The sequence below is a fragment of the Phyllostomus discolor genome, chromosome 6 (assembly GCF_004126475.2).
Source record: "Phyllostomus discolor isolate MPI-MPIP mPhyDis1 chromosome 6, mPhyDis1.pri.v3, whole genome shotgun sequence".
NCBI lineage: Eukaryota > Metazoa > Chordata > Mammalia > Chiroptera > Phyllostomidae > Phyllostomus > Phyllostomus discolor.
In genome coordinates this window covers 158,146,002-158,158,619 of record NC_040908.2, presented here as the reverse complement: position 1 = coordinate 158,158,619, position 12,618 = coordinate 158,146,002, and the positions used below count along the sequence as shown (strand labels likewise).

Genomic DNA, 12,618 nt, shown 5'->3' with positions numbered 1-12,618 from the left:
AACATATCGAGAAACAAGACAGTGATCTGCATGCTTTACAGTATTGGATAATGAGGGAAAAATCAAGAAATATATTTGTTATCTGCATCTCTCACTTCAATATGCTTTTTATTACAGAATATAACAACACTTATACTACATCAAGAACAGAAACAAACTTGTAATTAGATATGCTTTATCTGAATCAAATTATTCTAAGAACAACTTGGTCAACTCTGAGGACATCTATTTCTTAATCTATAAGATAAAAAAATACTACATAGTTAGGTATGAAAATTATTTATTTTGTATCAAAGTGTGCTACCTATTCTATATAAGCTGTATTATTATCATTTTATCAATTCACATTAAAATGGAAATATTGCAGAGAGTGTTTACTTAAAGAGGATGTGCATTGTTGAGCTCTTTTTCTAACTGCTGACAAATAGAAAGAACCAGCAGTGTAACTGCTAAGACAGACAGATGATTTGCCCTTCACTTGCATTTCCTTCCTGCACAACCAGGAATTTCCAGACCTGAGTGATGGCCATTGAGAACTGCACCATTTTTACAGACTTCATACTCTTAGGACTCTCTGGCAGGCGGGATGTGCAGCAGGGGCTCTTTGTGCTCTTCCTGCTGGTTTATGGCATCACTGTGATTGCCAACCTAGGGATGGTCCTGCTGATCAGCATGGACCCCCGATTCCACATGCCTATGTATTATTTCCTGAGCAATCTGTCTTTCTGTGATGTCTGCTACTCCTCCTCTGTCTCCCCCAAGATGCTGGCTGATTTCTTATCACAGCAAAAGAAGATTGAATATAATTTATGCGTGGTGCAGATGTTCTTTTTTGGTGTTTTTGCAGATGTGGACTGTGTCATGCTGTCTGTCATGGCATATGACCGTTATGTAGCCATTTGTAATCCACTTCTGTATACTGTTACCATGTCCAGGAGAGTGTGCATCCAGCTCATGGCCACTGCCTACACTGCAGGTTTTGTGGTTACCACCATCATTACATATTGTACAACTCGACTGTCATTCTGCAAGTCCAATATCATCAATCATTTTTTCTGTGATTTGCCACCCTTACTAACGCTCTCCACCTCAGACACAACCACCACTGAAATAGCAATGACCATTGCCTGTAGTTGTATTGTGGGGTCCAGCCTCATCACTGTCTTCCTTTCCTACAGCTATATCATGACTACCATCCTTCGCATGAAGTCAGCCGCAGGCAGACACAAAGCCTTCTCTACCTGTGCCTCCCACTTAACTGCAGTAGCTATATTCTATGGGACACTCCTTTTCATGTATTTCCAACCCAGTTCCAGTTACTCCAAGGACACTGACAAAGTGGCCTCTGTTTTCTACACAGTTGTCATCCCCATGTTAAACCCACTGATCTACAGTTTGAGGAATCAGGATGTGAAAGGTGCCCTGAAAAAAGCAGTTGGCACTAAATTGTGTACTGGGTGAAAGTGTGTTCAGTGAGAAAGGTTTTATTTGCAGATGTTGACAGCTAAAGTTTATAGACATTGGCACAGTTTTCTGTATTCTCACAAATACAATTCTGGATAGTTCCTTAGCCACTTTTGTGCCTAAACTGAATGTGAAGAATTAGTCATCATGAATCTTTATCTCTTCAAACTATAGGAAAGAAGTAATAGGTTTACTCTACTGTTTTGAAAAGAGGATATTTGTGTGCCACTATCTTCATTAGTGTATATATCCCAGAGTGATATGGGCATAGTACCATCTTCCTCCATGTTTAAAGTTCCAGTTTTTTAAGCAATGGTTTTAATAAATATGCTGAGCCAGGAGGGAGTTTTAATAGTTTAAGTTAGCCTTCATTTTATTCTTCCTCTGTACTTGTATCATCCTATGAATTTCTCATTATAAGACTTAGAAGTAATAAGTAGTAAATGAATGACTAAGAATAAGTTAAATTTCCTCTGCTTTAGATCAGAGTCTCATAAATGCAAGTCTCTTCTTTATCTTGTTCACCAGTATTTCTACTTTGTCATTTACAATGCTCATTTTCAGGATGCCATTCAAAAACATGAATGAAGGTTTGTCCTCTGCAAGACAGATGTAAAAAGCAGCCTTTGTGAATGAAGAAAGAAAATAGCTTTCTTTTGTTTTATTTTAGCATGCTCATTTTACACGGAATTCACTTGAGCTTCTTCTTCACCCAAGGCTGAATAAGTGCCAGGGACACAGATCATGTCATGTAGACAACTTCTCAGACCCTCTATTTCTGATCACTCTACCCCAGGGGTCAGCAGGATCAGCAGCTCTATATTCATGTGGCACATCATAACCTTCACATCAGACTCTGGATTTGCCCCTTGCCCTCACTCTGGGAACAGATACATGCCCTTGACAACTCTACAGAAATTGTATGAACAATGTTTAGGGGTCTAGGACCTTGACTTTCTCTGATAATCACTATCTTCTTAAGGTATAAAGTGTGCTTAATGTATGTTACTTTATCTCCCTTTACAACATGTCCATAGCCTTATACTAATTAACATTTTTGAAAACATGAAATTCCCAATTGATATAGTTTAAGTTGAAGAGTTATTAACAAAAATTTATGTTTGATTGAGAAAAAAACACAACCAAGTATTATTTATATTACTATTCCAGTTGTAATGCCTTAAATTGGTTCTCTTTCAATCTGTGAAGTAAACTGAAACCTTAGTCTAAACACAATTTAATGGTGCTCATTTCTTAGTGGTTTGGTGTTCAGTAATGCTAAGATCTTAAGATGATTGTACTTGGTATTTACATACTATTGAAGAACAATTAATACTGTTATAAAAACATTATACAATCTCAGGTTCTCAGAATATTCATTTAACTTCAAGGTTGTCTTTTTATAAAAAAAACCCTGGAGGCTCTCTCTTCTTCGTGGAAGACAGAAAAATAGACTGAACAAGACTTCTCCTTTAGGTCCTTTTCTCTTTATATACATGCACACACCCCTCAAACATATAAAGTGTGCTTCATATACGTTCTTCAAATGTCATAAGAATGAAACAACACACTTCTCACATCTGGTTAAATGTTCCATTCTGAAGTCACAAACCACTATCTCCTTTCAGCATTGTACTTATATCATTCTGTTATTATATCACCATCTCCTATATGACATTGTGAGTGTTCTTAGCTCAAGGACTGAGCATTCCCTATCTATTATCCAAAGCAGGTGCATGGTGTCAGTGACACACTATGACAAAAAGACAAATATATGCTAAAATGAAGTACTTGATAACATTTAATTTCTTGTTAGATGTCACCAAAACAAGTGTCAGGGTGTAAGACTTGGCAATACATAATTCAGTGTTCTCCAGAAAGTACATACATGGCCGTGGATGCTAAAGTGATGGATTTGTAAAGACCTACATGTGACTTACACTCTAAGTAAAGAGTGTTCATATTTGAACATTCCTCAGATTTGTCTGTTTCATCTACCTCTGCCCGTTTCCACAGGAAATATACTATGAGCAACAATATAGTAGAATACATTGTATTTTGAAAGCATTATCCAAAAACCTATATTTTATAAAATACCATACTCACAGGATGGGTGAAAGTGGATGAGGGTATAAGGGTGACAAATGGTAATGAAAAAATAGAATGAAAATGAACTATTAAAAATATCCTCACACAAATGAACTACATTAGCAGAATCAGCTTTGAATGGCTGTAAATTTCTATACTCTGTTGATATCCACCAGTCTAACAAGAGAAAAAATATCAGAACACACATTTACTGAGTCATTACTCATATAATCTGTATGCTAAGAATTCTGAGAATGTTGAAAAACATATCTATACCCATATAGATTAGATAGATAAAGTGATAGATTTCAAATACATACATACATGTATTTGTAAAATACACAAATTTTGCACCTGGGGAATTCAATGTTATACAATTAAAGAAGGGAAGTTATACTACCCCACAAAATGCCACTTTGACATACTGATTACTTTGAAATACAGTTATTCAAGAAAGCTACTCTCTTGTCATACATTGGAGACAACATGAGTCCCTTGGTTCACACATCCTTTGCATTTATTCTGAAGCACTGTCATAAAAAATGTTCTGAATCATTTTGTCTGTAGCCCCTCCCCTGCATAAGCTAGCCTGAATAGACACATCATTTACTGAGTGGCATCTCTCCACATAGGGCAACTAATGGACATGGTTTCATCACATCATCATCTCCTAGTTTTTCACCCTTTTTTCAGTCTTAAATCCACTTTATTATTGGGAGGAGGAAAACATTCTGTTTATGGGCGTCTCACCTGACTTCCGTGTCCACCTCTTAGGGGAGTCCTCTCCTAGTATTAGTAAATTTGTCTCAGTTGCACATGAAGGTCATCCTTGTGCTGAACTGTTGATGTACAACTTGACAAACAAATACGTAAATGACAGCACTAAGAAAGCCTCAGGACTAAAGGTGGATTTCTTGTGAGATACGACTTTCCAAGATGCATCTAATTCCCTAATCACAAGCTCTAACAGACAACCCACAACAGCCTTACCAGGACACACACACAGTCTCTCACAAGAATTTCACCAAAAACTCGTTTTTCACATAGTCCAATGCAGTTTATAGCCCCAAACTATAAGAAAACATTTAAAATTCTTAAAAATGCTGCTTAAAGTTAATTTGGCAATGGATTACAGCTGGTTGTCTTAAAGGATATAGCATATACCTCAGAAAAGTGTGTGGATGTACATGTGTGTGTGTGATCATGTGTAGATTATCCATTGACAAAGGTAGATCATTGGATGATGGAAGAAGCCAGATTCCCTTGATTCATATGCCAGCTCTATGCCCAGATACTAAGTGGCACTTTGAATAAATTATTTAATTTTTCTATGCCTCAGTTAACTCTCTGTGAAATGGGGAGAATATAGTACCTGTCATTGATTACCACACGATTAACTAACTGAAGGTTGAGAAGACTACCTAAGCCATTTGATGCACTTCATCAATGTTCATCATATATATAGTCTATGACCCAAATAACAATCTTAGAATTATCCTCAAGGGAAACCAATGAATATGTTCACTCAAATACATGCACAAAATATTCACCACTGAATTATTTACAGCAGTATAAAAGAGAAAACAATACAGTTTTTCTCAACACGTTATATCAGGAGCTGACAAACGTTTCCTTAAAGCAACAAGTAGTGCATTTTTAAAGATTTGTAGGCTATAGAATTTTTCCACAGCCACTGAGATTTGATTTTGTTTCATAAAAGAAAACATCAATAATATACAAAAAAATGGTGCATCCCAGCTTCAATTAACCTTTATGTGCTGTAGTTTGCTGACCCATGGTCCAGGTTTGGCACATTACTTCATGATGAGTTTCTACATTGGAAAACTGCACCGCAATGAAGATGAATGAACTGCTTCCACATACAACAGCACAGAGAAATTATATAAACATAGTGTTGAGTGAAGCAAGCCAGACAAAGGTGTATAAAAAATCATAAGACTTGATTACTGTATACCTCAAAAACATACAAACCAATCTAGCATACTGGACATCCATTTGTGATGGGTGTGGGGAGAATTTCTGAGATGGTAATGATGTCCTTTTTCTTTTGGCCTCATTTTGTGTGCTCACGCCAATATATTTTTTTCTCAGCCACCTCACTTTCATTGACTTCTGCTACACAACAGCAAACAGCAACTGGACCCAGAATGTTGATAGGTTTCTGTGCCAAGATGCCAATTCCCTTCTGTGGCTGTTGTCTTTAATTCTTCATCTTCTGCATCTTTGCAGAGTCTGAGTGTCTAAATCTGGCAGTAATGACCCTTGATGGACACAAGGCCACTAGAAACCCTTCATCTTTACATACTCCATGTCCAATGGAGTGTGCACCCTGCTCATAGCTGGGGAACACATGATGGGAATTATAGATACTTCAATAAATATAATGTTAACGTGCTGCTTATGTTCCTGTGGGTCAAATGAGATTAACCATTTCCTCTGTGATGGCGCACCTCGCCTTCTGCTATATTGATGAGATTCTCACGTGAATGAGTTGGTGATATTCACAATTTTGGGCTTCATTAGGATGAAGGATGTTTTGTGCCAACTGTTATATATCCTAGCACTAATGAAGAGTGACTGTGCTGAGGGGAGGTTCAAACCTTATTCCAGCTGCACCTTGTACTTAACTGTGGTGGTAATTTCCCAGGGGACTCGATCTTCATGTATTTTAGGCCAAGTTGTTCCTACTTCATAGATCAAAACAAAATGAGCTCATGGTTTCACACCCTTGTGATGCCCATGCTAAACCATCAGAATTTTGACCTGCAGACCAAGAATATAAAAGAGGACCTGGAACAACTTAGAAACAAAAAATGGCTCCATTGAAAAATTATGTACTGGGATATAAAGGTGTGTGTGTGTGTATACACACATATGTATGTATACATAATCTCCCAAAGTTACATATACTATATTGTAAAAAGTTGAACTGTTTTTGATTCATTTCAGATGAACCAGTAACTATTTATACTGTGTTTCAGCCACAGCAAAATGTGTCATTTCCTACGTACTCCATGCTCTCCTTTATGTCTTGAATGTATACATGGTACTCTCTATTTGTACAAATGCTGTGGAATTCTACTTACCAATTTTTATTGCATTGATCTTTTGTTTGTACATTAAGTTAATTTTTCAAAACTTACTGACAGTTTCCAAAGTGTCTGTTGCATTTCTATGTCAGGTTATTCCACAGCAACTCCTGCACATTTTGCAATGATGAAGCTTATCATCTAGTGGAAGTGACAAATTTTGATACATGATCATTTGAATTACTTATAATAAACTAAAACTATGCCATAAAGAAAAAAGCGTAGGCACTATATATCCAAAGCATATTGATCAAATAGAAGGAAGAATAAATGTGCTCCTTCATATGAACACAATTACCTGCAAACAAAAAGATAAGTGGAAATTAACTGAGAGCTTCAAGTAATTAGAAAAGCATTCTGGGCTGATGGCTCAGCTAGTAGAGAGGCCTTGAGTTGGGAAAACTATCTCATTTCTCTGGGATTTAAGAGCTTAGCCACCAGTGTGGCTAAGGTATGAAAAGCAAAGGGGACTGGCCTCCTGAGTCAATCCCTGTGCTGCAATTCACAATTCATTGGCTTCCTCAGGGGCTGTCCTTCCCTCCAGCCCTCTCTAAACTGGTCCATAAACCATCATGTGCCTTAGGAAATTGTGGCTTAGGAATCTATGACTCTGTTTCCTAGTCATTGTCATCAAGGTGGGATTTCAAGCACTCTGAGATTCAGGACTGTGCTTTCTAATTCTTTACCCAAGCTCTAGCACAACACCTGAAAGAAAGGTATCAAACATGTTCACTGTTATTGAATGTTTGTACATCTAATGCAGAAAAAATTCCCTGACAGCCTAGTATGTTCCTTCAATTCTTTTTTTTTTGTTGCTTCTATGCAAAAACATAAAGTGGTTGTGGATGTTAAAATAAGGGAATATTAAAGACATACAGATAAATTGTTTGAAAAATAAATAAACCAAACAGCATTTACCAAGATATTTGACAATATCAAAAGCCTCTGCTCTACTTTGTTGATGATCAAAGCCCTGGAAGTGTCTTGTCTAGCAAACTGGGACAAGGACATGAATTTGAAGGGTCACACAAGAAGCAAGGGCAATGTTAAATATTTACACAAACCAGAAGTCATCACTTTCTTAATGTCCTTACAAAATGCCTTTGAGTGAAAATGGTAGGAGACTAAGGAGTTGGAAAATTTTAGTTTAAGGCAAATAGTTAAAATCCTAGTAAGTAATGCATCTATTAAAGCTATTGTTTCAGAAACTACAGATAGATAAGGCCCATCCTGGTTCCTGGGAGGGACAGCCAACCTCCTGAGGTACTGTCAAAGACCACCACCCACGGGACAAGTAGAGGCATCTTCACCATTCTGTTCCAGGGAGGAACAGACAACCACCCATCCCTGTGAGCAGCTAACTGCCCCATAAGAATGCTAACGTTTCTTTCACCTAATGCTCCCTGATTTTCAAAACCCCTTACTGCACCTTGTTCCTTCCCTTTTGAAAAAATGTTGGCTTGGAAAGAAAATGTAAGACACTTTTATTAGGGTGCAAACCACCTTTTTTCTCACATTCCTGGACATCTGAATAAAGGGCCAATAAGAATTCAATCCCTGTTTCTGCTTACTGGGTTTTCCACATGACAGGCAACAGGAACATGCTGTCTTTTCCAATTTAAAAACATTTCAGCCTGCTAGGAAAATCCAAAGAGGACAATGAGACTGCTTCGTCGTCTAAAGAGGTATTGTTTCTGAGATTCTGAAACACAGTACAGTAGAAAAACAATAGGAGATGCTTCCTGTGGTAATAATGAGTCCATTTTAACCCATGGCTTTGGAAATTTTACTTCTGGATGGGTCCTGTCTTGAACAGCAACATGGCAGGAGTGCAACTGGACTAGACTAAAGCCCAAGCAGAGGTGGGTGTCTACCCTACAAGCACAAAGATAATAGCATTGAGGTAGAACACCAGCCCCCTATAAGACAACTAAAATTTATTTAAATTTACATTTCATATGCTTCTAGCTACTATAAGCAGAGATAAATCTAATGTGTGAACTAAGAACTAAAAAGCAGGGAGAAAGTAGAAGATTTTAGCAATTCTAATGGTCTGTTTCTTGTTCTGGATACTGATTGCTAGGATACTTTTTAAAACACGTTGTATACTTACCACTTAAGCATTTTCTGTGTGTACATGCTGTGCCATGACTCACTTAAAGAGCAGCTGCCATGAGAAAGATTCTTAATATCAATACAAGTATCTGTTTGAATGTGGAAGGCAAATACCTCCCACTCACTCATGGAAGTCAGAACTGGCTTTCAACTTTGGAAAACTATATGGCAGTTTTCTGTTGTAGGTGGTCCTAAAATCCCACCAGTAGTTTTGTACCCAATAGAAATGTAGCTGGAAAAGTCACCAGCTACCTGACACTACCAAATATATAAGCAATGACAGTGATTGAATCTTTATGGGCGCTTTAATCATAGAACTGGCGATATGAGCAGATGATGGGTTCATACCCTAACAAATCATCTTTCCTTCTCTTTCCTGGCCAGAATTTTTATAAGGTGGGGGTGAGTGGATAAACAAGGAACAGTGAGGGTTTTGAAATTCATAGGATTAGATGAGCTAAACTTCAGCATTCCTGTTCTGTGCAGTTAGCTGTTTCCAGGACAGGCTGGGGTTTGCTCTCCCTGGAACACAAAAGGTCCAGATGTCCCCAGGCAGTAATCTTCTATCAGTGCCCCAGGAGGCCAGCTGTTTTCCCAGGAGCCAGGATGGGCCTTATCTGCAGTTTCTGAAAGGAAAGCTTTAACATACACATTACTTGCTAGACTTATAACTTTTTACCTTAAGCTAAAATTTCCCATGTCTTGAGTCCCCAATCAGGAATAAGAAAGTATGTACATGCAAGGGTTGTACAAAAATCATCAATGTAGCATTGTTTGAGATTTGACAAAAATATGTAGTATGATTATTCATTGGAATACTGCATAGCAAAGAAAATGAATAAACTGTCCTCTCATGCAATGGGTTGCGGGAATCTCCTGTACATAGTACTGAACAAAAGGATGCAGACATGAGACAATAAAAGCAGAATGATTGTAATTCTGTATGCTTTATAAAAACATAGTCAACTATTAGCCATTTTGGCATTTATTGTGTTAGGGTCCACAAACAGTCTTCAAAAGCCTAGTTTTCTGATTTTTCTTCAGGGCTTGGATGCAGGGACATTTTAACATTCAAAAATCTACATTTAAATATATATATATATATATCTTTAAAATTTTTTTCAAAAAGCAAAAATTATTTACTATGAGATTGTAGGCAATTGTCTGATTTCTGTTTTAGATTTCTCTAGTTTTTATCTTTTTTGGACTGAAAGTTTGCTATGAAACGTATTAGATATTCCTAATCTCTAACAGTTTCTTATATACACACATTTTCAAAATATTATTAAATTAACAAAGAATACAACAACTTCCATAAACTATTTCATTAAGTGATTGTCTTTTGTCACCAGGAAGTACTAGCTCACATATATATCAGAAGAATTTTTAGCAGCCTTCACTCACCACTTCCCTTGTTCCTGTGCCAGGAAGCCTCACTGAACTAGTTTTCCTTGGAGGCATTGTCAGGTACTGCCCTTGTTACAGGGTGCAGCCAAGAGGGGGGACCCCAAATAGGCATTTGAAATGGGGTCCAGAACTCAAGGTGTGCAGGAGATTTTAAGGTGTCTTCACCCCTTCCCCCACAGGTGTGAGTTGGGGGAAGGGGCACACAGAGCAAGAACATGCAGGGCAGCTTTGCAGCTAATCCATGGCATGGTCATTTAGCATACCTATAGCCTTTGGCTGGTCACTTAGATATGCTAAATAGCTATGGCCATGATCAAGGCCAGGGGGATGGAAAGGGACCTTCCCCCCAAGATGGGACCTGGGAGGCAGGTCCCCTGAGTTACAGTGCCTGCGTGGGAGCTGGGAGAAGATTGGTTCCATGACATGGGGTGACACCTGCCCAGACCCACGATGGCGACCAGAAAAGGTGGAGAAGACAGCAGATTGAGGGCAAGTGTGCCCAAGTGTAGGAGGAGTCGGAAATGGGGCTGCAGAAGAAGATTGGCGCGGGGGATTTAAACACAGACACGGCAGCCATTGAGTGAGAAACCATGCGGCCTTGACGGAGTGGAGACTCCTGCAGCCCTGAGAGAGGGAGAACCACGCGGCAGCCTTGGAGGAGAGAACCATGCAGTTTTGGCAGAGTGGGGACTCTCCCTTCCTGCAGCCCTGAGAGAGAGAGGACAACATGCCTGGCAGAGTGGGGACCCACACAGCTTTAGAAGGGGGAACCACCACCTGGTTTTAGCAGAGATCCTGGTGACTCAGCCGAGGGTGCCGGGAATCCAGGGAGGTCTCCCAGTCGAGAGGGAGTTCTAACTGGGAAGAACCAGAAGACTACCTAAGTCATGGACTTCTATTTCCTTTCCTGAGATACGGTACTCTGGACTGGGCAAAGGAGGGAAGGAAGGAAGGACTGAGTGTTTGTGGGTGTTTTTAGGGACTTTAGGATTTTTTTTTTTTGATAAAGACATTAGGTCACTACTTTAAGTTAGTATAGCATTAAATAAACATTCTCTTTCCTTTTCACGAATCTCTGGCATTGAGAGATGTCTTTCCTAGGGCGGCAGACATAACGGACCAGGGCCTTCTTTTAATAATAGTATATCGTCCCAGGCCCCCCCGCCTTGTGTGTTCTGTAACACCCTTTGTGATAAGGACCCATGCCTCAGGGCCACACAACCATTTTCTGGAAGAAGGAGATTATGAGAAGACTGTTCTCTAGGCAGTACTGTGTTGAAGGCACCTGTGATATCAGGAAAACCTGTAAATATAGAATATTTTTCTCTCTTGTTTGCCCTAAAACCTTAAATTGTGTTGTGAATCTTCCCCTCTCAACTCATACTTAAAGAAAGACATTCTATTAGAACATAAAACCTTTGGGAATGAATTTAAACTACCTACTTTTTGACAATATGTTGCTCTCTGTACTCTGGATATCATGGGGAATGGGAGTTACACTACACAGGTTCCCATTTTATGAAGATCACCTTTGGATCCTGCTTGAAGGGAGTGTTGCCTGAGGCAGCTGGCATCCCTGGACACAGGGAGCACCTGAGCGGAAAATGAGTGTGGGGAGGAATCTGAAGAAGGTGACCAAGGAGGACTGTGCCTCCTGCACATATACACCAGAGAAATAAGACAGTGGTTAGAGCTCTTCAGTCCCACAGGTACAGCACTCTCTTGTGTTTAGCTGGTGGAAATGTTCTTAGGTGGTTTTCAACACACCTAGTATTTTTTTAAGTCGGAAGTTCTTTCTCAGTCATTCTGCCTGTAGAAAAATAACACATGATAAAACACATATTTAATTATATCTGCCACATATTCCTGAGAGACCATGTTCAATGCCCAGGGACCAGACACGGACTTGGCGATATAACCCAGCTCTGTTGGGACGCTGGGATGAACCCTGCTGCAGACAGACTGGATGGAATATGGAAGTCAGTGCACCGGGACGGGGCAGGGGCTTGCAGTTTGTCTGGTTTCTGTTTCAGATTTCTCTAATTTTTATCTTCCTTGAAGTGAATTTGTGCTATGAAAGCTATAGAGGGTATATATGGTTACACAAAATTTTAAGTACTTTTATCAATCTAATTACTTTAAAGATGTATACATAAATGGTAGGACATATAATAAAATTCAAGCAGCGATTGAGGAGATGGGAGGTTTTTTTCCTTTTGATCTCTTACCTGTACTGTTTATTTTTTTTTTCAGTATGAACTATTTACTTATTTATTTATGTATGTATTTATTTATTATGTTTTTACAGTTTTTCCATTTCTCCCTCTTTATTCCTCTCCATACTTCACACCCCCTCCCACCCACTTTCCTTCCACACCCGCCTTTAGTTCATGTCCATGGATCCTATATATAAGTTCTTTGGCTTCTCCATTTC

General features: G+C 38.9%; 1 protein-coding gene across 1 annotated transcript; it reads left to right on the top strand.

The window, feature by feature from the left end:
• The first annotated feature begins 255 nt into the window (after positions 1-255).
• Positions 256-1,507, top strand: LOC114499049 (olfactory receptor 1052-like). The gene has a single exon (XM_028515008.2). It carries the CDS (start codon positions 523-525, stop codon positions 1,459-1,461), a length of 939 nt encoding a protein of 312 aa, XP_028370809.1. The 5' UTR covers positions 256-522; the 3' UTR covers positions 1,462-1,507.
• Positions 1,508-12,618: the final 11,111 nt, after the last annotated feature.